The sequence below is a fragment of the Chanos chanos genome, chromosome 3 (assembly GCF_902362185.1).
Source record: "Chanos chanos chromosome 3, fChaCha1.1, whole genome shotgun sequence".
Classification (NCBI taxonomy): Eukaryota; Metazoa; Chordata; class Actinopteri; order Gonorynchiformes; family Chanidae; genus Chanos; species Chanos chanos.
Window position 1 is genome coordinate 1,825,069 of NC_044497.1, and position 27,061 is coordinate 1,852,129.

Here is a 27,061-nt window from a genome sequence, read left to right on the forward strand (position 1 = left end):
TCAGTGGGAGGTGAAACTGACACCTCAAAAACAGACAACTGGTTGAAGTGAAACAGGAGACAAAAAAATGGATGCTCTAAAGTGAGGAAGAAGGTAGAACAGTGGAGAATGGAGGAGGACTGGAGGTGAGATTGTGGAGAGACGCTGAACAAAAGGAGATATGACATCCATGAGGAACAACGATTTATGCTGTAAAATCAATAAGATGAAGAGCACAGAACAATGTAAACTTTAAAAAGTTACAAACATGAGAGGAGGATATACTCTGCGGCTCAAGTTTAGTCTACTGTACATTTGGCAGTACAAATCTGTATGATCTCCTGGTGATGGGATTTGTATGAATGTACAAATATAATCCAGTGGGATTAATTGTATTGTGCACTTTACCCATGAGAGTCAGTAGATAACCCTACCACTCCACTGAACGTTTGTTTGAGGCTCTAATCTGAACCTTAACTTAGGGGTGGCTTACAGACATTATGATAATAGCTATGTCAGATTCTAATACTTTATATAAAGAATGTAAACATCTGGGCTCAAGGAATCTTCAGACTGTCTGGGCAACATTTCAGAAGGTGTTTTGGGAATGAAGGCATCAGAATGCGTCCTTAAAAGAGTCTGAAATACTTAAGGCTTGAGTTTACTTCACTACAATAAGATTTCCAAGTCTTAGACACAGCAGTTATGAGGGATGGATGGATATTTTTGTGAATTCATTTTTAATGTGAAAATCCCAGATCCTGTTACTCTGTAATTTTAAAATATCAGGGGATTTCACTTTAGTCTTTTGATCTTTCAAAGCGGTGCTCTGTTCCAGACTTCCTTTCGTTGAAATCAAGCCATCAGTTTGAAAAATGAAAAATGTGGTGATTTGTGACAAATCTCATTTACATAATAACTCTATGTAAATGACAGACTTTATATGGCATGTTTTCTCCTGTCCATGAAAAACTGGATTTTATAGTAAATCAATCCCCAAATGTGTCATTTTGATTGCCTTTAAGGGAGTTATTTGTCATTGCTGTAGAGTAACCTAAATCTTCAGGACGTTTACAGTGTTTCAACTGACCCATGCCGTTTTCTGATCTGATGATGATTGGTGACTGTACAAGTAGACTAAGGTCATGAGGAGGACAAGTCTGATGTGCAAAAATGACCTGAAGACATTTTCTCCTTTACTTACTCATTGCTGTACATTTGTGTTTTGCCCAATTTACCAAGATTTGCTGTTCTTTCTTTGCTATTCCTACATTTTAACATATTTAATGGAGTATATAAACTATTATACTCACTGTCTACAAATCAAATAACTGAAACTGAAGTTTTCTGTCTAAAGTTTGCAAAGTCTGCTCTTGCATAAAATGTCTTCCTTGACATAGTCAATGGCTGTCCTAAGGCTACTATTTTGGGACTTCCTACAGTAACAGATCCCTGTTACTGATACCATATGGAATTAGAATGGAATTTGATACTGACCTGCCCTGGATGTTTAATGTGAACAGTAAGGTTTATCAGTCAGTCCCTTTAGTTTGTTCTGAAGAGACTAACAGGATGTACCTGTTCCTGTTTTGCTATGCGTAGTTCAGCTGTTTCTAAAGAAGTAGTGTCAGGGACTGTACAGGTCAAGCCATATCACTGTGGCTGGCAGAAAACACACCAGGCATGGACATTATCTTCAAAGAGTGGGATCATTTAGGCCAGTGGATGTGAAGTCCTCTAAGGTTTGGCTGTGGATGATACACTGGTAGTGGCAGCAAAAAAAACTCCCAACACCAACAGCAAAAAAACAAAACAAAACAAAAATCAAGAAAAAAACCCCATAAAAGAATCAAACAAACCTACGATGAACATCTAACGTAATCAGGAAAATAAATGTGATTTCTCTGATAAACAGAAACCTATGAGGTGCCATTCACACCGTTATTCAAACTTCTCATACACACAACATAATGCTCTCACATTCACTACAACTACCTGTCACATTGACTAGTTTTAGCTCTCACACCCCCATAAAAGGCTCTCACATTCACATATAATGCATCTGTACATTTAGCTCTCATTATAGAATCCAGTGCAGTACATGAAAGAGAGAAATCATAATTCACTGTTTGTGGACCTGTTATGTGGCACAATTTGATTGGCTCAGCCATTCTGACTTGAACAGGAAGTGACACATTTTCCCACAGAGGGAAAAACGGAACATGATCTGGTTGGAAATACTGAGGCTCTTCAGATCACTCCAAGACACCCCTTTCTTCTGCTGGACTGTGATGCACAGGTTGTCAGAAAATGACCTCATACTTCACTGAACTAAAACTCCTTCTTTTCTTCTCTAAGGAAAAAGAACAGGGCATGACTATAATTAAGCCTCTGAACATCAGCTGGCGACATTTCTCTAGTAATACACAGTAGTTTATATAGAGAATATGATTCCACTAAAAGAGGAAAACAGAGGCAGCCTTCTCAGAGGCTGAATATTGTGAACTCAGTGTCTTGACCATATGCCTTTATAATAGCACATTAGACCACTGACAATCAACCATTACGCAAACAATTCAAGATAATTTCATAAATGATAAGAAACATATAATTCTTAAATATTTGAAAACAAATTAATTACAAATACCAACGTGTAAGTGGAGTATTTGAGAATATTGTACATGTTAGTTTGTCTGATTAGCAGGCAGTGTGTATCAGGACAGGGGGGAACACCATGGCTGTAAGAGCTCGACTGATCTGACTCATTAATAAATAAAGATTTAAAAATGAAGTGACTGAAAGGAAAACTGGAGAACAAAGCAAAAAATAAAGGAAATGACAGATGATGATGGAGCAGACAGAAACAGAAAAGGGAGAAACCGGTTTGATTACCTCTTCTGCCAAAGAGAAGGAAAGGCATTAAGCTCTAGAAACATTCAAACGAACATCTACTTCACCTGTAAACCTACATCACTATGTATTAATTTATTCCTTTCTCTCAAGTGCAGTAAAGTAATGAAGAAAAGACTGTGTTTAAGGACAAACTCTCACAGAGTCTTATGCAGTCCACTGAAACACCACTGGGCCACATAACACTCCTACAGAGGGTCTTTAACTGTGAAACATTTTCAGCCTGCTCTTGTCCTTGTCCGTATCCACATGCATTTACTCCAAAAAAAAAAAAAAAACAAGTTCACATTTCAATGCAAGCTACAGTAGACATGCTTCTGTATGCTGTAGTTCACATGCTTTAAATGTACCTAATGTAAGGGTTCAGTTCAGAGTGACCAGCACAAGTAAGAACTCTCTCATCTAGAATATAAAATCCTTGACTATAGCTCCTCAATGATATTTCAGAAAAGCTGTATTTCTTACTTGTGTAATTTGCTTTTAGTTGCATTTGAACAAATATGTCACAAGTGTTGGCAACATAAGGAATAAACAATCATAACCTCAATGGATACCACATCCCTCTCCTCTTAGTCTAAAGCAATGTTAAACCAAAAAGGTCATGTTAATGTTAAACCAAAAACAGCACAGAACTGAACTAGGAGATGGAATATACCACTGGACTTTCAGTAACATTTTCAACTCCAGTAATGTTCCAGCAGGGAACTTCCCAGCAGCAGAGTGCAGTAGATCTACACCCTGTTGGTTCCCAGGCTGAGAAGTTTTCCTGGACCATTAACTTATTGATACTGTGCCTCCATATACTCCCAGCCTTTCCCCACTGTAAGAGACTGGCCCTGTTTTGGCTCATGCTCTCCCTGGCAGCCACTTAACCTTTCCCGAGAAATTGCTGGTCCACTATGTTCAGTCAGGAGGCATCTCCCATACTGTGTAGTTCCACTTGGAACCACCCAACCATCTTTTAACCTTTTTTGTGGCACACTGTCATGTTTGTCAGACTTGATGAGGTTCCAAATACTATGAATTTGTCATCTGACCACAAGCTATGCATGTAAGATTGCTGTTGTGGAAAATGATGCAAAATGATCACTCAGGTCAAGAACCTGATGAAATGTTTCTCAGTTTTCCTAGCATCAAGGCATTCTTGTTATTCTGGACAGCCCTCTAAACAAGCCCACTTGATAACAGGATAATATGGTGCATGATATGGAGATATGATGGTGAACATCATTTCCCTATATGAACATTTTAAACTCTGACCTGGTGAAGATTAGTCAAATGAAAGGTAAATACAATAAGGTGCATAAGAAACATGTGTATTGTATGTCATGAAAAGAGACATTTGTGTTAGAGTTATATTGTGACAGGAGACATTTTGTATTGTTAGAGTTACGATAAATTGTGATTCCCAGAATTTGTTTCTAGTTTAATGTTAAAAAAATTAAACCAGATAATGTTCCATAACATAAACCTCTCCTCCTGCAGACTTCATAACTCTGAGTTTTTTTAAGAGCTTAAATATTCCACTGAAGTTCTTATCATGTTATTGTATGAGAGGGGACAATGCATGATGTACAAACAAAAGGAAGATGTAATTTCACACTTTGAACAGGTGATGGAGACACTGCTCTGTCATCTCTTAGATTCACCCAAGAGAATTTTACCCATAACCGTTTAATGTGAACCAAACAGAGGTAATGATGACCACGCCTCTTCCCTGCCATTGCTCCGCGGTGGTGGAACGACCTTCCTCACTCAGTCAGGACTGCAGAATCTCTTCTGCAGGAAACTGAAAACCCACCTTATGCTACGAAAAAAAAATATAGCGCTGCTCTTTTTACAATCGCAAAAGCTTGAAAATTGTAGATTCATAAAAAATTGGTGTGATATTTGTGAATGTATGTACCTAATACGAGCAGCACGGTGGAGCCTCACAGCAAGAAGGTCTTGAGTCTGATTCCCGGCCGGGTGGCCAGGGTCCTTTCTGTGTGGAGTTTGCATGTTCTCCCAGTGTCTGCGTGGGCTTCCTCCCACAGTCCAAAGACATTCCAGTTAGGTGAATTGGAGACACTAAATTGCCCCCGGGTATGAATGTGTGTGTGAGTGTGTTTGTCTGTGTGTCTGCCCTGCGATGGACTGGCGACCTGTCCAGGGTGTTACCTCACTTTCGCCCTATGAGCGCTGGGATAGGCTCCACTACCTGGTTCAGATAGAACAAAAAGAGAAACTACAATATTACAGAGAAAGTCAAAGAACATTCATCCAACAAGTATGGTCAACATGAGATTTGCCACTAAATGTACTACTTACTTACGCTTATACAGTTAATAATACTATTTCTCTCAATTACTACAGTAAACTAGCAGGAGCACAATCTCATGTCCAGTGATGTGTCTATGTTATCCATAACAATAAAATCTGAAATATTTTAAACCATTTTTCTCTCTCAGATGACATTGATTCTGGCGTGGAAAGGAACAGTATCTCTCATCTTCCAAGCAGTAGGTCTCCCCCACACTTACTTAGACATTTAAATTAATATGTACTAATACAACCCTGATTCTCAGATACTGAGATCTTCATAATCAGATATTCTCATTCTTAACTCAGCATACTCTACATGCATGGTCTGGCATTAACATTGTGAGTTAACAGTATAATCAGCAGTGATCTGAACCATGTTATTCAGTTCAAGTCAGTTCAGTTTTCTCTGTACAGAGCTTTTTACAATGGCAGCTTTACAGGATGCAGGGTCACATGACCAGACATTGTTTATAACACAGCCTGACGTTTATAATAACGTTTATAATTATCTGGGGTCAGATTCATAATGGATTTGTTTTTCTGTTTGTTTTCAGTGGGAGGGAGTTCAGCAGGACAATACAACAAAGGAGGATACAGCTCCAGAATGTGAACTCCACTGTTTGTTGTGAATTACATGTCTAGTAGAATAATCTAGCTACTCAAACAAAGATGTTTACCCCATAGCCTGCAGTATGCAAGTGGGAGTTTATGTGGTGATTCAATATCTGCACAGGAACCATGAGAGTCTGGTCCCAAAACGGTCTCCTTGTGTCTTTTTCTGTCCTCATTTCATGTTCTGAAAAGACGGTACAGTGGGCAGACAGCACAGAGGGTTTTGTCACAGGTTGCAAACATCCATTATTTTAATTTGGATCAAACATCCCACTGAATCCCGTTGTTTACAGTCTCATTGTTCTGTATGCTGAGTGACTATAATGGCAGTTTGGTGGTGCACAGTCCTACACAGTAAAACTCTCAAACACTTAAAGCTGGTGGTTTGTCAGTGTTTTCTTAACTCTCCTCTGTTGGCTCACTGTCTTGTCTTTTCTGTGTGTCTGGTGAATCAGTCCAAATTCTGTGGTCATTAATAGCTCAGGACCCAGATCTAGGTACATTACCATGGGCTTTGAAATGTCACATTCAACTTGCACGTGTGTGATGATGAAGGTTAATTGATCTGTCATTCAAATATTATGTGAAGTAACTGTATCTACTATGAAATTGCTGCATTTAAGCCATAACACAAAAATAACAAACAAATCTCAGAAATTAAACAGCCCTGTAAAAATAAGGGTGTCTGATGGGAAGATGGAGACAGAGCACTCAGTGAGAGGTTGTGAGATGAGGATTTAGAGAGGAAATTCTCTGGATTGCTTGAAAAATGGCCTTAACTCACAGTACAAAATGTTCAACTAAAAAAAAAGTCACTTTTAGCACAAACTGGAACTGTCCATCAATTTTTGAATCAGTTGTATATTTGTTGAAATTTTAAAATCTTCCCATACATGTCACTTGCTCACCCTCACTGTAGACTGAATATTCATCTCCTCAGGCTGGTCCTGAACTCTGTTTATACTGACAGATACTAACATACTACTACAATACTACTTACATTACAGAAAAAGATATTATATGTATAGTTGTTATATGTTACTTTTTGGAAGGTTCCATACTTCATGGGGACATCAGCTTCATTTTGAACACATTTTCTAAGCTTCAGCTGTTAATGAAGGGAGCATCAAGCAAAACAGGATGTGTTGTGGTCACACCAGCAGTCTGTGAACTCTGTGTAAGTCAGAGAGAGAAGTCTGACGGAAGTTACAGGTCTTAGCACAAACAGTGCAGACCATTTTGCCTGTAAATGTCTCTGCATGTTTAAACAGAAACATCCTAAAACATAACTGGTAGTAATGGGGTAAATGGAGCTAAAGGTGTGAGCTATTCTCTGAAATCAAATTCAAGACAGATCTCACTTTATAGCTGCAAAGAACAAACATATGGGGTACAAGGGAGAATTCTCAGATTGTTGAAGGTATGTTCAGAAGTGATGTGCTATGTGGTGGAGGAATGTAATTACACTATAAGGTGATGTTTGGAAAAGCAAAATAGAACTTTATTCATCCATTTTATTGCAGGGTATGAAAATGGCAAAGTCAGGTGAACCTGGTAACTGTTAAACTGTTGACTCTGAATTCTGTATAACATTCTTTTTTCAGTTAACTGCACATTTGGTGTGAAATCAATTGACTTTATAGACTACATGTTATTTAGTTCCAAATTAAAAAAAAATAAAATTAATTGAGCATAGCTCTGTTGAACTCTAATCTTTTGAATATAAAAAATGAGTAAGAGTAAGAGAGTAAAAAACCTGAATGTCCCCTTAGGGCAATTTGCTTTACAGACAGTAGTCCAACACAAATACATACGATGCATCGTACTCCAACACAGTACAAGATCCATATCTCCCACACTGTCACCATGAACCATGAGAAAAAGAAAGAGAGATGTGATGACATCTGGATAGCAGATGGGACAAAGTACAATCTGTTTCTACTAGTGCTTCCTCTGGGGAAACTAAAGCTCCGCCCTGATGGGAGCATCTGGAACTTAAACATGTTTTAAACATGTGTAAACATGTGTAAACTTAACATGTTTTCCGAAACAATGGTCTGTGCTTTTGGGATGACCCTCACTTCATACAGGTGCTGAGGGTCATTAAGGGGAACACCAGTAATCTTATGGCTCTGCTTTATAGTTTTTTCCAGTTTGTTCCTACTTTTAAGGCCCAGACCACTAAAGCAGGAGATCATAGAAAAAGAAAGGACAGACTGAGTAAAGGAAGAATAAAACATTTTCATCTGTGTCTCGTCCACATTAAAAACTACACAACTTCCCCAAAAATAATGACCGTTGATTTGCCCTTTTTTACATATAGCATCTGTATTTTCATCAGAATGAAGCTTCTCCTCTGACAGTGTATCTATATGTATCTGGACACTGTATCTGACAGTGTCCACATACTTATATTACTGCACTGCTGCCACTTAATCACACACTGTGGTGTCCATGTATGAGGCAGAACAATGTTGTAGCGCTTGTATATAGGAGCATCTGCTAGCACTAGCAGATCACAGTACTGTGAAAACCACGGCTGCCTGGTCGTGGTTATCAACAAGGAAACCCGAAGAACAGCAATCATCAGCATCGCAGTTCCAGATGACAGGAACGTCTCAACCAAGGAAGAGGAGAAAATCAAGGAATACCAGGACCAGTGACCTCAAGTATAAAAGACCTGGAATATGGAAGCCCACATCATCCCAGTCATCATCAGAGCTTTGGGCAGCTATTCTCCAGAGCTGAAGATACACATAAAACATCTGTGTGGAACATATGAGGTGTCAGAGCAATGCTGTTTGGAAGTGGATACATCCAAGATCCCAGAGAATGTCTCAGATGACTGGTATGAGCTCTAAGATTAAGAGGGACAACATCTGACCCAAGGAAGAGTTGTGATGAGAAAACAAATAGTCATGATACCTATAATATTAACTGTGTATCTGTAAACTTAGTCATCACATCACACATTGGTAGATTTCTTTCACTTACTTCATATTGTGATTTACACATTATTCACACCATCATACTGTTTTTCCATGCTTTTTTTGGTCCTGTGTTGTGCATTTCCCTGGATTAGGACATCAAGGTACTACTCTCCATCCTTTCTTGTATATGGCAGTTTACATCTTAATGGCACCACCATATTGTTTTTTTAAAATGGATCTTCCCCAAGCATTCTGCATTTCTCAGAAACTGAAGACACAGGTATGTTTCTAGTTTTGTATGTCCACTTTGATGATGATGATAATAATAATAATAATAATAAGAAGAAGAAGAAGAAGAAGAAGAAGAAGAAGAAGAAGAATAACAATAACAATAATAACAATATTCTATGATGAACAGTGAACGAGTACACTAAATTCTCATACACCAACAAAATGACAGATTTCATTCATTGCTGTACATACTGTACATTCTCATCACAAATATGTTTTTTTTTATTTCAGTCTATGTATGTTTTTTTTTTTATATAAGTTCTGTTTTATATTTCTCTCTTGTTTTACCTTGTGCAGTTCTTCTTCTCAGTATTATCATTATTTAGCTATTAGATGATGTTGACTGTGATACCTGTAGCAGGTACTTGTCAATGCAATAATTATCACATGCTGAAGCCTTTTGTGTTGGTATCTGACCAGGTGTGTGAATTAAATTTGGTAAGATATTTGTGAATGTATGTACCTGTTAATTCCTCTGTAAACTGTAACATTCTAGATCTATCCTGAGCCCAACTTCCCTGCCTGGTTATAAGATGTGATGTGTGTATGTGTGTTTGTTTTTCTTGTTTTTTAAGTCATTTGATCTCTCCTTTGGTTTAAGATGTAAGAAAAGTCTGAATGTATTTCATGACTGACACACAGAGAGCACTGGGGTAATAGAGCAGTCTGATCAGTGTAGAGTCACAGATAAAAATGAAAAGACAGAAAACATTACAGTGTGAAGAGACAGAGCAGGAGAGAAACATGAGGGAAAGATGAGATGCTGAGGATTAGACACGTAAAGAGATGACTAGAAAAAAAGAGAGAGAGAGAGGAGGGGGTAGTAATATGGTGGAATTCAAATAACACAATGCTTCACCAGTAAACCATTTAACTGGAAATATATGTAGTACTTTGACTCCAGTACAGTAAAGAAAAGGACAGAAAACACTGAACTTAATGACATAATCTGTTGTTAGGCACAATGTTCTGAAATAAAATTCCTGTTTAGGAATCTGTCACTGAATCAGTGTCTATATGTTTTTGTCTCCCACATTTGCACTTCCTGATTCAGAAAAAACAGAAAGAGAAACTAAACGTTACAGAGAGCATCAACGAAAATTCATCCAGGTAGCACTGGGTTGTCATTAAATTACTACTTTGACTGGATTGAAATCAGTTCAATATGGCATGGACTGTATGAACACATTGGCTCTAAGAGCTTCAGCATATTAATTAAACCTTTAATTTATGCCAAATGGAGGAGCAAGAACCACAGCAACCGTTAGAGACACGAGCAGGTAAGAGCTTTTTAAGTTCAAAATACTTTCAGGAACATGTCTTTGATTATAACAGAGAGAAACCAACCATGCCCACAGCAGTATTGAGAAAATGCAGTAAATGAATGTGGGACTGTGGGACTGTAGAAGAGATGTAGGAGCAGGGATGTAGTACTCCAATTTGGTCTTTGACACATGGGTCCGGAAATGAGAGGTTTTTCTCCATCGTCTTGGAGAGTGTTCTGGATCACAGTTCGTTCTTTTGGAGCTATTCTCAGGCCGACAGGATGGTTTAGGTTCACAGCATATGTTTTACTAGCAGTAAAACGGCATTAGGTTGTCAATGTACAGTAAAACAATGTAGCTTGTTTCCAGCTCCACATGTCACCAGCATAAAGAAAATGGTCGAGTCCATATAGTTTACATCTTACATATGGAATTCGAGATCGTATAGTTTTAATGCTACGCAGTACATTTACACGCATTGCCATTCATAATGTACCTTTCTTTCTTTCTTTTCTTCTTTCTTTCTTTCTTTCTTTCTTTCTTTCTTTCTTTCTTTCATTTGTATAGCACAGTTTAAAAACAACCTGCAGCTGACCAAAGTGCTTTATTTGGTAAAAATAAAGGGCACAAAAATTAACAATAACAAAATACATGAACAAATACAAAACACAGCTCTGAACACCTAGAAAAGCCAGAGAAAACAAGTGGGTTTTCAGCCTCGATTTAAAACATTGGATAGCCTGTGCAGAGCTTTAAAAACAAACAATACATTTTTGAAATTGACTCTAAATTTCACTTGTAACCAGTGCAATGATGTTAGATTCGGGTAATATGGCGTGATTCTTTTTTACTTTGTTAGCAGGCAGGTGGGTGCATTTAGCACTAGCTGAAGACATTGCAGAGTAGTTTGACTGACTGAAATATAGTGCGTTGCAGTAATCCAGGCGAGAAGAAATAAAAGCATGGATTATTGCCTCAAAATCTTTAAAAGAGAACATGAGCTTGGCCTTGCTTAAAACTCTAAGATGGTAAGAAGACGACTTGACAACAGCATTTATTTGCTCATCACATTCAAGATTAGGGTAAAAAAAATGCCAAGATTCTCAGTGTAGGGTTTGACATAACCGGAGAGTTGCCCTAGATAGCAAGATCGTTCTAGAATCATCTGGAGATCCAAAAATTAAGATTTCTGCCTTTCATTTAGTTTTAAGACATTGCTGACCATCCACTGCTTGATCTTGTTTAGGCATTCAAACAGGTGTTTCAGTGCACCAGGGCTGCCAGGTCTCAAAGGGCGGTACAGCTGTGTATCATCAGCGTAGCAATGATAGGATACTCCATATTTTTTCATAATGTGGCGCAGGGGTAACATGTATAATGAAAATAAAATACAGCTGAGCACCGATCATTCTGGTACACCGTACAGGAGAGGGGCAGGGACAGATGATGTTCCATTAAAAGAAACTGAAAAGGTGCTCCTTTCTAAGAAAGAAGCGAACCATTGGAGTGTGGTGTCTGAGATGCCCACTCAGAGCTCCAGGTGCTCTAGAAGAATGTGGTGGTCTACAGTGTCAAAGCCAGCACTAAGATCTAACAACATTAGGATTGCTCCGTCTCTAGCATCTACAGACAGCAGTAAGTCGTTTGTGACTTTGAGTAGTGCAGATTCAGTGCTGTGTATTGCACGGAAACCAGACTGAAAAATATCAAAAATGTTGTTCACCGTTAGAAAAGGACTGGAGTTGCTGGAAGACAACCTTTTCAAGTATCTTGGAAAGTAATGGTAGTTTTGAAATCGGCCTATAGTTATTTGGGTCAGTGCGATCAGAATCAGGCTTTTTGATTAGTGGATGCACTAATGCATGTTTAAAAAATGTTTGTACTTGGCCCAGACATGAGAGAGCTATGACAAAGAATTAAGAAAACTATTGCAGCTGGGATGATATGTTACCACTGTCACTATCAGTGGGGTTGATTAATGTGCTTAATGTGTTGAAAAGAACCTTTGGTTGGTGATTGTGTTTCGCTACAAAGTCTGATAAATATTTTGCTCTAGTGGACTTAACAGACTCTTGGAATACGGTTAGGTAATGTTTTAAAATATTACATGACACTTGTAGCCTATCTTTCTTCCACTTTCTTTCAGCCGTTTCTTTCAGCCCTCCTGCAGGCTTACCTGAGTGCTCTGGTGGTATTGTCAAACCAAAGCTGAGACTTGGCTTTAGGACGCATATATTTAAGGGGGCGGGCAATGAATCAAGGATAGTTTGGAGTGGAATCCTTCAATGGGTTTTTACAGAATGGTTGTGGGTTGTGGAAGAGGTCGAAGTGAAAGCACTGACAAAATGACTTACCGTCAAATTACTGATGACCTGTGAGTAACGGGGGGGGGGGGGGGGGGGGGGGGGGGACCCGGGATGTTAGCACTAAGAACAATAGGCATATGTTCAGAAATACAAGTAGTACATTTGCAAATTACTGGTGTCAAAGCCATATGATAAAACCAGATCAAGTGTGTGTCCACGCTCATGCGTCGGCCCGGAAACAGATTGGGTCAGATTAAAAGCTTCAATTAAATTTGTAAAGTCCATCACAAGAGGCTTTTTGGGACAGCAGATATGAATATTGAATATTTGCTCTAGGTGGACGATATATCACAGCTCAGAGCAGGGGCACATTAAGTTCAACTTTGATCAGCTGTAATTAAAAGCTCTTATAGGACATTGCAGGGAGCACGCAACAGTTCAAACAGTTTTTATAACCAGTAGCGACCCCTCCCACTCTACTGGATAACCTCTACCTCTACCGTGAGTTAAAGCAGCTACAGTCGTCTGTACCAAGTTCAGTTAAAGCGCCCGACTCACCAGTGTTCAGCAAGGTCTCACACGGGAAAAGAAAATCCAAAGTACGAGACTTAAAAAGATCATTTAGGAGGAAGGTCTTGTTCGGGATTGATCTTGCGTTCACCAGGGCCATCTTAGGAACAGGTGCTGCCGGCCTATTAGAACCCCATGGTTATCTCCCCGATTTGGTCACAGGAGTTTACTCTGTTGAAGGCAGCCAGGTGTTCTGTCAGGGATTGCAGGGCATATCGGGATCAAACAGGATAGTTGAAAAGTAGGGATGTAGTATTCCAGTCCCAGGGGGCAGCCATGGCCTCTACGGACAATATCCCGGTTAATCCCCAGTCTCCACAGCCATCTCCGCTGTACCTGACAACCTGTACCACTGTACCGTGTCTTTAATTTCCATAGAGAGTGTTGAGTATAATACCCAGTGAAAACATCATACTTTACATAAATGTAGCAAATGTAGCATAATTTGAACATTACACATAAAAAGAGCAGCATGACCATCTTAAAATAGTATAATACTTTTGAATTGCTCTATAAAATTCTCAAAAATAGTAAAGTTAAAAAAATTGTATGTACAAGTTTCTGTTATTACCAGATTCAAAGTATGATAATAAGGTGGGTCTGTAGCATTTCTTGGATGTTCGAAGTTGGATAGATTTAAAATGGGAGCATGGGAACTTTTCATGTGTCATTTTATTTGCAGTAGTGCCTGGTGATCGTACTTAAAAACCGCACTTGTAGAGCTTAGGATTAAGCAAATAAAGCGGAACAGAATGGAGAAAAATGGGACAGACAGAGACTGATGTTTCGTGTCGGAACCAAACACATGCGCCATCATGATACGTCACCACAGCATCACAGAAGGAAAGACCTGACAATAAAACAGTATTAGTGTTGTCAACATACAGTAAAATAATATAACACGTCTCTGGCTCCTGTTCATAAAAATAGAATACCATCACTTAAAACGTTTTTAATATGACAATGACTGGAGCTTGTATTTCAATGTACCACACATCACCAGTGCAAAGAAAAGGGACGACATGTGATGTAACCAATGAACTTGACGACTAATAATTACCAACTCGAAAGGGGCATCAGAATACAAACAGATCCAAAAATATCAGTGGAACACTTGAGAATGTATACTCAGGGAATGAGGATCTAATATTTTGATGAATTGTATTTAATTGGTACAGGTTATAACTACTCCTGCTACATTTACATTGTGTTTATGACAGGGAAAGTGTGAGGACAATATGGTTTTAGATGGATAGATAGATAGATAGATAGATAGATAGATAGATAGATAGATAGATAGACAGACAGATAGATAGATAATTAGATAGATAGATAGATAGATAGATAGATAGATAGATGGATAGAAGGATAGATAGATAGATAGATAATTAGATAGATAATTAGATAGATAGATAGATGGATAGATGGATAGATAGATAGATAGATAGATAGATAGATAGATAGATAGATAGATAGATAGATAGATAGATGGATGACTTTATTAATTCCTGCAGGGAAATTAAATTGTCATGGCACCCAGATACATTAAAATACAAATGACAGCAGATATGTGAACACAGAGGCCAAAGGTTGCTTCCTATAGGTTGTTGTTTTTCAGACAAGTCAAGGATGGAGAATGCTCTCCTCTCCTGTATTTCTCATGTGCAATCAGGGACTTCTGTATCACTGTGAAGGACACTGGGGAGTACAGGTTGTTTTAAGGAAAATATGCACATACACATCACATCCAAAAATGTTAATAGTTTGTTAGAATGTTAATGTTAATAGTGGTTAGTTTTGGTTTCATTAGTTCAATTTGTCAGTTTAATTATTAGTCCCACCTGTGTCTTGTTAGTTCAGTCTTGCCTGATCTGTATAAATACTCCTAGCTTTGCCTATGGTTTCTGGTGTGGAATTGTCCTGTGTTGTGTTGGTTTGTCTGTCTGTTGTTTTTTTGTGAAGCCTGGATCTGGGATGCTGTAAGTTCTTATAAGTATTTTGTTCATTGTTCTGTTTTAGTAAAATGGAGACCAACCTGTGCATGCATCCAGCTGCTTCAACCACTTGGGACAACTAGAGCGTAGTAACCGAGTTCCTCTTAAATGATTATTTTTAGCTCATTTCAAAAGCTTAGTTGTGCAGTCTTAGTATGCTATGTGACTTATTATATTAACATGGTATTTTGCAGTTTGATTTTTATTTAGGTAGCCTATTTGTTGCTATTTACCAGTATATAGAGTGTAACTGGCTCACCATACTTAAACAATGACATGGAACATTATAAGTGAATCTGATAGTGTGCAGTCTATCACAATGTGGAGTTTCAGTTCATCTTTATGTGACTCTCTAAACTCTCTAAACAGCACAGCACCCCTCATACTGGTGGGAGGTTACATTTTGTCTTTAATTTTCATAGAGTGTTGAGTATAATAGCAAGTGAAAATATCATACTTTACATAAATGTAGTAAATGTAGCATAATTTGAACATTACACATAAAAAGAAAAGCATGCCCATCTTGAAATAGTATAATACTTTTGAATTGCTCTATAAAATTCTCAAAAATAGTAAAGTTAAAAAAATTGTATGTACAAGTTTCTTTTATTACCAGATTCAAAATATGATAATAAAGTTTTTTTGAGGGCTGCATCTTACTTGATCATATTTCAGTGCTTTGTATGCCCCCCACTCAAACACTGGTGATACCCTGTCACATGTTAAAATCCATTGCCCAGACTGAATCTACAGGGGTAGAGTATTGGTACAACCAATCAGCATTCATCTTCTGGGTCACTGTTTACAAGTCTTAATTGTTTGGATTTCATAAACACTTTGTTATGTGTTCACACCAAGCAGAATGCAGTTATGAGAGTTTTTCTAAATGTAATTATAATTGTCTGTGCTCGTTCACATAAATGAGGAATGAATGCTGTGATAATTATTTTATGATTTATGAAGAAAACCTTTTCAATCAGAGTGTGAATTCTGCTGATTTGAGATCTCTGCTCTTCATCTTAGGACAACTAAGAAGACCAGAGGATTATGGAAGCTCTTCATCCTCCTGGAACAGACATGAATTCATTCGTGTGTTCATGGGAGATGATGTCACTCTGCCCTGTTACCTGTCCCCTGAAACCAGTACTGTTACCATGGAGATCAGCTGGTATAAGGGGACAGAGTGTATTTACCAGTATAAGAATGGAGAGGTGAGAGAGGGGAGGGGCTATGAGGGCAGAGTGAGTCTGATCATGGAGGAACTCCAGAGAGGAAACGTGTCTCTGACACTGAGAGATGTTCAGTGGACTGATGTAGGCGTGTATAGGTGTGAGGTCATCTATGGAGAAGGACAGAGGTCAACATTATGGACTTCCTTGTGGGTCTTAAGTAAGTATTGTGTATTTACATCATGGTAAAAAACTCACTGTTTACACTGTAATGATAATTATCAGTCTCAGTCAGCATCATCCTTCATTCACTCACTGCATTACATTACTCTTCACTTCCACTTGTAACCATGGGCGTCAGTTTGTTTTGAAAAGTGCTGAGGACAACAATGGGTTCGACATGTTCACATCAGTGGGCTGTATACTGCCCATAGGTGTAAACGGCATGCCTTTAAGGATAACGTTTAAAAGCTGCTTGCGCTTTTTACGTGTGTTACTATGCTATATAATGCTTTGAAAGTCGCGAATCGGATTTGGCTGTCCAATACGAATGTTGGACTATTCGTTCCTGTTTTTGGCGATCAGAAAATCCATTGGCATGAGTTTCAGTGATTTCGACCACATTAACATAGTCAAATGCAACAGAGTCATGGAGACATATTTTTGAGCATTTAAAAATCGATAAAAGACAGTTACATATGATGCAAGATTTGAATTGCGTCCTATTTGAGTTGCCTACATGCAATGTTGGACTATGGATTTGTTGGAATAATGAGATAGGCGGCTCACATATAGGCCTACTTCTGTTTAAATCAAGCTCTTATAGCCTATTTTTTTCTCAATTTCTCTGTAGACATTAAAAACAACACGCCTAAATGAATAAACAAGTGAAACAGTTTAAAATAAATTCACGGCATTGCCCGGTATGAAATTACTTCTCGTCTTCAACAGGATAGGATAGGCTTATTAGGCTGTACTTCTCTTTCAACACAATACACTCTGAAGTGTATACGAATAAATAAACTAATTAAACACTTGAAATGTAAGATCTGGGATACTTAAGATGAGAAGCAAACGTCTGTCTTCAGTCTCTTTTTCGATGGCAGCCTAGCTATGCAACTTACCCATTTCAAGTGGCTTGCCACGTTCGATGTTGTTGAATGATAAGTGAATTCTTGTATACAAAATTTGCATTTGATGTTGTTAGAGCTGTCCTTCAAAAAGTTCGAAATGCCGCCATTGTTAGTTTACCAACCAGTTTGTTAGTTTTTTTTTAGCAAGAATATAAAAATATATTTATTATTCCCTTATTCATAATTCGTAACTGAAGTGTTATACCTGTGCGTTTTTGTAAATTTCTATTTGTTTTATCCTGTTATTGTAATGCACACTGACAGCCAAAAAAAAAAAAAAAGACTGCTAGACTTGAAGAATCTCAGTTGACTGATGGGTCTCCAACTGATGATTCTACTCATCGACTTTTAGAGGGCAGCCCTAAAGTCACTGTCATGTAAAACAATAAAAACGTTTTTGAAAGCCACATGAGTGACATGTCTAAGTTAGCCTATGTCTGTTAAACACACCACCTATGCATGTTTTCCCAAATAATGAGACCGACCGTGTTAAACCTATGGATCGCTACTCCGAGCAATACTGCAGCACATACTGACAATCTAGCCTAATTGTGCACTGTGAGTATCTTCTTACCAAACACCACTTGAAGAAACATCATCAGAAGAGACTGACATACAAAATCACGTTTACAGAAGAAAAACCAAATAGGATTTGTGGTAACCTAAGGAATCAACCTTTATACATGTTTTCTTTTAATTTCTAATTTGTAATTAACCAAAACTACGTCTGAATGAGTGTGTTTAAGAACGCACATACGTCATACATAATAGAGTGCACAGCAGCTACGTAAGTGTTTCGATTTAGATTTACCGATCGGTAAGCATGTTGGGTCTCTCTCTTAATGACATGATAGGACTATGTATCAACGTAATTTTATTCATTATCAAGTTCAACTAACTAAAGGCTTTCTAAAAGTGGTGGGGACATGTCCCCAGCGTCCCCAGCGTGCATGACGCCTATGCCTATAACAATAAAATAATAATTAAGCAAACTATGGATTTTCTCTACTGGCCTGGATGCCATTTTTTACCTTTCAATGAGTAAGTTAATGCTTGTATTCAGGCTGTGTGTATGTGTGTGTGTTTTAACAAGATATCTCTTTTTGTTCCTCCACAGATACACTTGATCTTGTCTCAAGATTGGAAGATGTGGGTGGCTTTTTCTCACATTATTACAGTTCTAAGTGGCAAAGAGCATCTGTGGGCGATGATGTCACTCTGCCCTGTTACCTGTCTCCTAAAACCAGTGCTGTTACCATGGAGATCAGGTGGTTTATGGGGAAAGAGTGTATTTACCAGTATAAGAATGGAGAGGTGAGAGAGGGGAGGGGCTATGAGGGCAGAGTGAGTCTGATCATGGAGGAGCTCCAGAGAGGAAACGTGTCTCTGACACTGAGAGATGTTCAGTGGACTGATGGAGGAGAGTACAGGTGTGAGGTCATCTATGGAGAAGACAAAAAGTTGACATCAAAAACTCAGCTGGAAGTCTATGGTAAGGGCTGTAGAACCACTTCACCAAATTACAGCAAATTACAATTCAGAACCATGATGAACATTCTACTGCACATACATTACTGATAATCCTGATTCTCACTCACTGTCCTGATTAATAGATACATATCTCACATATAAATCATATGCATTTCTCTTCACTTTGATTCACTCTGAGTTGGACAGTTATTGTAATGTAATGAAAGAAACAAGAAGAAATCCCTGTGTGAAAAGCAGACTGAAAATAGACTCATACAGTATATCATCTAATCCTATTGATGAACCTCTGACTGAAGGATGATTCTGTCTAAAGCATCTTTGTTCAATCTGACAAAGTGCATTATTGACTGACTGTATTATTGACTGACTGTATTGTTGAATAACTGTATTATTGACTGACTGTATTATTGACTAAGTGTATTATTGACTGACTGTATTATTGAATGACTGTATTGTTGAATAACTGTATTATTGACTGACTGTATTATTGACTAAGTGTATTATTGACTGACTGTATTGTTGAATAACTGTATTATTGACTGACTGTATTATTGACTAAGTGTATTATTGACTGACTGTATTATTGACTAAGTGTATTATTGACTGACTGTATTGTTGAATAACTGTATTATTGACTGACTGTATTATTGACTGACAGCATGTAGAGTAATGGACTGTGTGGATTGGCCAGAAGATGTAATCTGTATCTCAGCTGTCTCTCATTAAAATCCAACAAAAAACACTGACATCATTTTAAAGGTGAGGTTATAAAATGATTGGGGAGTTTAATAAGTATAAAACCATGTGTAACCATGACTGGTTTTTGACCTCCTTTTCCTCTTTGTTACTGTGTACCCGTAATAGTCCAGATTTCCATATTATGTATGATTTTTAATGTATGTTTCAGTAACACTTCAGGAGTGTGTGTCACGCCATGTTTATTTGGAACTAATCAGTGACTTACTATTTGGCTATTCATGACAGTTAGTAGAATACACCCAACTAGTCCTCTGTTAACACAACCTGAAGAGACTCACACAGAGTGAGTCTGATCATGGAGGAGCTCCAGAGAGAAAACGTGTCTCTGTGAATGTCTGGTTACAGAGGTTACTTGATCTTTTTCACAGAGTTATTTTATAGAGAGAGCATCACTCTAATGAGAATTTATAAGCGCTGAGTTCATCAGAATGCTGCACAGGTCATGTGTTGAAGTGCAAAGATGTAAACTTCACAGAAATATCCAACATCAGTTTTGTTTCAGGAGAAAATAAATTGGTGTGTCTCAGGCTATTCCATCCTTATTAATTATGCTGTCAGCTGACTGTCCAAGATATTCAGCTATGGCCAAGTAACAAAGGCAACATGGTTAGACTTATGCTTCAGTTAAGTGGATAGAGTATCGCCCTCTAGAGCTTGCAGGGGACACGGTATAAGCAGAAGTGAAGTCAGTTTGCTAATGAATTCATTTTAAATCATATATGGTGCTGGGTAATTTCAATGTTATATTAAGAATTTTGTTGTCTACATCCAGACATAATAGATTAATTCCAGTGTCCTCTTTGTTTTCATCTTTGTTTAATGTGTCACCTCAGCTCAAAACCAGTGTTAATGTACTGTGTATTGTGTTTAGGACCAGCTGACACACCTCCATTCAGGAGGAGGAACAGCAATGATTTCCATCCTCCACAGAGTAAGTGGATTTGTGTGATTTGTGCTTTGTACCTGTTCAGTGCCAAACTCTAACTGCAGTTGAATACATTTTAAAAATTAAAAATGTTCATATTATCTATGAAAACATTGCTAAATTTAGTCTGTAATTTCATTTAAATATTTGACATTCAAACTTGAACATTCAGAATTTAAAAAATGAGGATGATGCATGCTGTGTTTGAAGTTTGAAGATTGTGAATATTAGCATACATATAGACTTTGTATTTAACAGAAACTCAGAGATTATTTGTGATTGTTTGCAGTGGGAGGTGAAAGCCCCAGTTTAAACCTGCCAGTATCTCCTGAGCTGAGGCTGGTGCTACTGGGGCTGAGTGAGACAGTGAAGTGGGCAGCAGGAAACACCATCCTGGGCAGAGAGGAGTTTGGGATCCAGGCTGCTACATCCACAGAGACCCAGCACAGTGAGAGCAGACAGGGGGAGGTGGCTGGGAGACAGCTGGTGGTGGTGGACACTCCTGACTGGTTGAGTCCTGGACTCTCTCAGGAGGAGATGAGGAAGGACGTGGGGCTCTGTGTCCGTCTGTCTGCCCCAGGACCCCATGCCTTCCTCCTGGTCTGTCCACTGGAACCATCTGAGGGAGAGGAGAGTGAGCTGCTGGAGAACATGGAGGACATTTTTGGGGACAAATGTTGGGCACACACAATGATCCTCTTCACAAATACTGAAGGGTTAAGGGGGGTTAATCTAGAGGAGGTGATCCAGATGAAAAGTCATGGGTTTCAGCAGCTGATGGAGAAATGTGGAAACAGGTATCACCTTGTGAATGTTAAGAACAGCGATGAAACTGAGGTCACAGAACTGCTGCAGAAGATTGAAGAAATGGTGTCAAAAAACCAAGAGAAGTTGTACAGCAGTGACATTTACCAGGAAGCAGTGGAGCAAGTTGTGGGAATGAAAATATTAACTGAAAAAGAAAAGACAAATAGGAGAGAGAAGGAGGAGAAAGAGCTGGAGAGGAAATATGAGATGGATAAACAGGATTATGTTGTGAAAACGAAGCGACAGAATGAGGAAAAAGATGAGAAGATTAGAGAACTTGAAAAAAGGATAGCTGAGCTGGAAAAAGAGCTTGAGAATGAGAAGAATGAAAATAGAAAGAGAGAGTTGGAGAAGCAACTGGAAGAAGAGAAAGAAAGGAGAAGAGAGATAGAATGGGAGAGAGAGAAGCTGAGAAAGGACATGGAGCGAGAGATGAGAGAAAAAGAGGACAGACACAAAGAGGAGTTGGAGGAGATCAGGGAGAAATATGAGATGGAGGCCAAAGCTGAAGCTGAGAGAAACCTCATGAAGATTATTCTGTCAGAGGAGAAGCTCCAGAGAGGAGATGTGTCTCTGACACTGAGAGATGTTTGGAGGGCTGATGGAGGAAAGGACAGGTGTGAGGTCATTTCTGGAGAAGACAAAACGCTGACATCAGAGACTCAGCTGGAAGTCTGTGGTAAGGGCTGTGGAACTTTAGCAGTTACAACAAATTATAATTTTGTTTTTTTCAGCAAATGCTCTTATCCAGAGCTTCAGGAGTATGGGTCACGCCATGTTTTTTTGGAACTACTCAGTGACTTACTATTCAGCTATTCACGACAATTAGAAGAAAACACCCCACTAGTCCTCTGTTAACACAACCTGATGAGACTCACAGTCTGACTAAGTGCACGAGAAATAGTACAGTAACAAGCACAATCCATGCACATCCCAATGCTCCAATAAGAGCTATGCTATAGATCATGATGTGTCATTCAGAGTGAGTCTGATCATGGAGGAGCTCCAGAGAGAAAACGTGTCTCTGTGAATGTCTGGTTACAGAGGTTACTTGATCTTTTTCACAGAGTTATTTTATAGAGAGAACATCACTCTAATGAGAATTTATAAGCGCTGAGTTCATCAGAATGTTACACAGGTCATGTGTTGAAGTGCAAAGATGTAAACTTCACAGAAATATCCAACATCAGTTTTGTTGTTGGAGAAAGTAAATTGGTGTGTCTCAGGCTATTCCATCCTTATTAATTATGCTGTCAGCTGACCGTCCAAGATATCCAGCTATGGCCAAGTAACCAAGGCAACATGGTTAAACTTATGCTTCAGTTAAGTGGATAGAGTATCGCCCTCTAGAGTTTGCAACAGACATGGTATAAGCAGAAGTGAAGTCAGTTTGCTAATGAATTCATTTTAAATCATATATGGTGCTGGGTAATTTCAATGTTATATTAAAAATTTTGTAGTCTACATCCAGACATAATAGATTAATTCCTGTGTCTTCCTCATTTTCATCTTTGTTAAATGTGTCACCTCAGATCAGAACCAGTGTTAATGTACTGTGTATTGCGTTTAGGACCAGCTGACACAACTCCACTCAGGAGAAGGAACAGCAATGATTTCATTCCTCCACAGAGTAAGTTGATTTGTGTGATTTGTGTTGATTTATGTCCTGTACCTGTTCAGTGCCAAACTCTAACTGCACTTGAATACATTTTAAAAAATTAAAAATATTCATATTATTTCTGAAAATATCACATAATTTAATGTGTGATTTCATTTAAATAGTTGACATTCAGAATTTAAAAAATGAGGATGATGCATGATGTGTTTGAAGTTTGAAGACTGTGAATATTAACATACATATAGAGTTTGTGTTCAACAGAAACTCAGAGATTATTTGTGATTGTTTGCAGTGGGAGGTGAAAGCCCCAGTTCAAACCTGCCAGTATCTCCTGAGCTGAGGCTGGTGCTACTGGGGCTGAGTGAGACAGTGAAGTGGGCAGCAGGAAACACCATCCTGGGCAGAGAGGAGTTTGGGATCCAGGCTGCTGCATCCACAGAGACCCAGCACAGTGAGAGCAGACAGGGGGAGGTGGCTGGGAGACAGCTGGTGGTGGTGGACACTCCTGACTGGTTGAGTCCTGGACTCTCTCAGGAGGAGATGAGGAAGGACGTGGGGCTCTGTGTCCGTCTGTCTGCCCCAGGACCCCACACCTTCCTCCTGGTCTGTCCACTGGAACCATCTGAGGGAGAGGAGAGTGAGCTACTGGAGAGAATGGAGGACATTTTTGGGGACAAGTGTCGGGCACACACAATGATCCTCTTCATCAATACTGAAGGGTTAAGGGGGGTTAATCTAGAAAAGGTGATCCAGATGAAAAGTCATGGGTTTCAGCAGCTGATGGAGAAATGTGGGAACAGGTGTCACCTTGTGAATGTTAAGAACAGGGATGAAACTGAGGTCACAGAACTGCTGCAGAAGATTGAAGAAATGGTGTCAAAAAACCAAGAGAAGTTCTACAGCAGTGACGTTTACCAGGAAGCAGTGGAGCAAGTTGTGGGAATGAAAATATTAATTGAAAAAGAGAAGAAAAATAGGAGAGAGAAGGAGGAGAAAGAGTTGGAGAAGAAACATGAGATGGATAAACAGGATTATGTCATGAAAATGGAGCAAGAGATTATGGAAAAAGATGAAAAGATTAGTGAACTTGAAAAAAGGATAACTGAGCTGGAAAAAGAGCTTGAGAATGAGAAGAAAGAGGATAGAAAAAAAGAGTTGGAGAAGCAACTGGAAGAAGAGAAAGAAAGGAGAAGAGAGGTAGAAAGGGAGAGAGAGAAGCTGAGAAAGGACATGGAGCGAGAGATGAGAGAAAAAGAGGACAGACACAAAGAGGAGTTGGAGGAGATCAGGGAGAAATATGAGATGGAGTCCAAAGCTGAAGCTGAGAGAAACCTCATGAAGATTATTCTGTCAGAGGAGGAACTCAAGAGAGGAAATGTGTCTCTGACACTGAGAGATGTTCAGAGGGCTGATGGAGGAAAGGACAGGCGTGAGGTCATTTCTGGAGAAGACAAAAAGCTGACATCAGAGACTCAGCTGGAAGTCTGTGGTAAGGGCTGCGTAACTTTACTAGTTACAACAAATTATAATTTTGTTTTTTTCAGCAAATGCTCTTATCCAGAGCTTCAGGAGTGTGGTTGATGCCGTGTTTATTTGGAACTACTCAGTGACTTACTATTCAGCTATTCATGACAATTAGAAGAAAATACCCAACTAGTCCTCTGTTAACACAACCTGAAGAAACTCACAGTCTAAGTGCATGAGAAATAGTACAGTAACAAGCACAATCCATGCACATCCCAATTCTCCAATAAGAGCTATGCTATAGATCATGATGTGTCATTCAGAGTGAGTCTGATCATGGAGGAGCTCCAGAGAGAAAACGTGTCTCTGTGAATGTCTGGTTACAGAGGTTACTTGATCTTTTTCACAGAGTTTGCAACAGGCATGGTAGAAGCAGAAGTGAAGTCAGTTTGCTAATGAATTCATTTTAGATCATATATGGTGCTGGGTAATTTCAATGTTATATTAAGAATTTTGTTATCTAAATCCAGACATAATAGAACAATTCCAGTGTCTTCTTCGTTTTCATCTTTGTTAAATGTGTCACCTCAGCTCAGAGCCAGTGTTAATGTACTGTGTATTGTGTTTAGGATCAGCTGACACACCTCCACTCAGGAGAAGGAACAGCAATGATTTCCATCCTCCACAGAGTAAGTTGATATGTGTGATTCATGCTTTGTATCTGGCTCAGTGCCAAACTCTAACTGCAGTTGAATACATTTTAAAAAATTAAAAATACTCATACTATTTCTGAAAATATCACATCATTTAATGTGTGATTTCTTTTAAATATCTGTCATTCAAAATTTTAAAAATCAGGATGATGCATGCTGTGTTTGAAGTTTGAAGACTGTGAATATTAGCATACATATAGACTTTGTATTTAACGGAAACTCAGAGATTATTTGTGATCATTTGCAGTGGGAGATGAAAACCCCAGTTCAAACCTGCCAGTATCTCCTGAGCTGAGGCTGGTGCTACTGGGGCTGAGTGAGACAGTGAAGTGGGCAGCAGGAAACACCATCCTGGGCAGAGAGGAGTTTGGGATCCAGGCTGCTACATCCACAGAGACCCAGCACAGTGAGAGCAGACAGGGGGAGGTGGCTGGGAGACAGCTGGTGGTGGTGGACACTCCTGACTGGTTGAGTCCTGGACTCTCTCAGGAGGAGATGAGGAAGGACGTGGGGCTCTGTGTCCGTCTGTCTGCCCCAGGACCCCATGCCTTCCTCCTGGTCTGTCCACTGGAACCATCTGAGGGAGAGGAGAGTGAGCTGCTGGAGAACATGGAGGACATTTTTGGGGACAAATGTTGGGGACACACAATGATCCTCTTCACAAGTACTGAAGGGTTAAGGGAGGTTAATCTAGAGGAGGTGATCCAGATGAAAAGTCATGGGTTTCAGCAGCTGATGGAGAAATGTGGAAACAGGTGTCACCTTGTGAATGTTAAGAACAGGGATGAAACTGAGGTCACAAATGTACTACAGAAGATTGAAGAAATGGTGTCAAAAAACCAAGAGAAGTTCTACAGCAGTGACGTTTGCCAGGAAGCAGTGGAGCAAGTTGTGGGAATGAAAATATTAATTAAAAAAAAAGAAAAGACAAATAGGAGAGAGAAGGAGGAGAAAGAGCTGGAGAAGAAACATGAGATGGATAAACAGGATTATGTCATGAAAACACAGCAACTGATTATGGAAAAAGATGAGAAGATTAGAGAACTTGAAAAAAGGATAGCTGAGCTGGAAAAAGAGCTTGAGAATGAGAAGAATGAAAATAGAAAGAAAGAGTTGGAGAAGCAACTGAAAGAAGAAAGTGAGAAAGAGAAGCTGAGAAAGGACATGGAGAGACAGACGAGAGAAAAAGAGGACAGACACAAAGAGGAGTTGGAGGAGATCAGACAGAAAAATGAGATGGAGACCAAAACTGAAGCTGAGAGAAACCTTATGAAGATTATTCTGTCAGAACATAGAGAGACAGGAAGAATGAAGGATCAAGCAATGAAGAGACAGCAGTACGATGATGAGCAGGACTCCATGGAGAGATTAAAACAGACACTGAACGAGAGAGAAATAGAAATAAAGAGACTTAAGCTTACACTGAACCAAGAAGAAAAACGTACAGACGAGGACAGACTTAAACTGATCCATAGAAGAATGACCAATAAAATAGAGAGAATGAGGCAGGTTTTACACAGTCTGAGCCTTGGAAAGACGTGTAAAGTAGAGAGACTGAAACAGGGACTTGACAACCTCACAGACACCAGCACTCAGCTGGAGGAGATCTACAAGAAATAGAGTTCAAGAAGCTGAAACCAAGTTATTTTATCCTTCCATTTATCCTTCCAGAAACCACAAAAGTGCTGTGTAAGCTACAGGTTCATTAAATACATGATGAAGTTTTGTTGCTCATGTTGGTGGAACACATTAATAACACAGGTGGATATAGATCAACCACAGCACCTCACACATCACAGTATTACAACCTTTTCATTGTTT

At 39.0% G+C, this 27,061-nt stretch overlaps 1 protein-coding gene across 1 annotated transcript; it reads left to right on the plus strand.

Annotated features, from left to right (window-relative positions):
* Positions 1-10,263: 10,263 nt before the first annotated feature.
* Positions 10,264-26,860, plus strand: LOC115808774 (trichohyalin-like). The gene is made up of 10 exons (XM_030770251.1): positions 10,264-10,306; positions 16,185-16,372; positions 18,649-18,777; positions 18,871-18,955; positions 20,585-20,644; positions 20,928-22,124; positions 23,016-23,075; positions 23,356-24,552; positions 25,157-25,216; positions 25,488-26,860. Exons 1-10 carry the CDS (start codon positions 10,264-10,266, stop codon positions 26,858-26,860), a joined length of 4,392 nt encoding a protein of 1,463 aa, XP_030626111.1.
* The last annotated feature ends 201 nt before the right edge of the window (positions 26,861-27,061 follow it).

What these genes read in the sequence shown, in the direction of transcription:
- LOC115808774 (XM_030770251.1), top strand. Translation starts at nt 10,264, where the DNA reads ATGGAGGAGCAAGAACCACAGCAACCGTTAGAGACACGAGCAG. An exon ending in TGATTTCCATCCTCCACAGA is followed by an intron (nt 20,645 to 20,927) that starts GTAAGTGGATTT and finishes GATTGTTTGCAG; the next exon opens with TGGGAGGTGAAAGCCCCAGT. An exon ending in TGATTTCCATCCTCCACAGA is followed by an intron (nt 25,217 to 25,487) that starts GTAAGTTGATAT and finishes GATCATTTGCAG; the next exon opens with TGGGAGATGAAAACCCCAGT.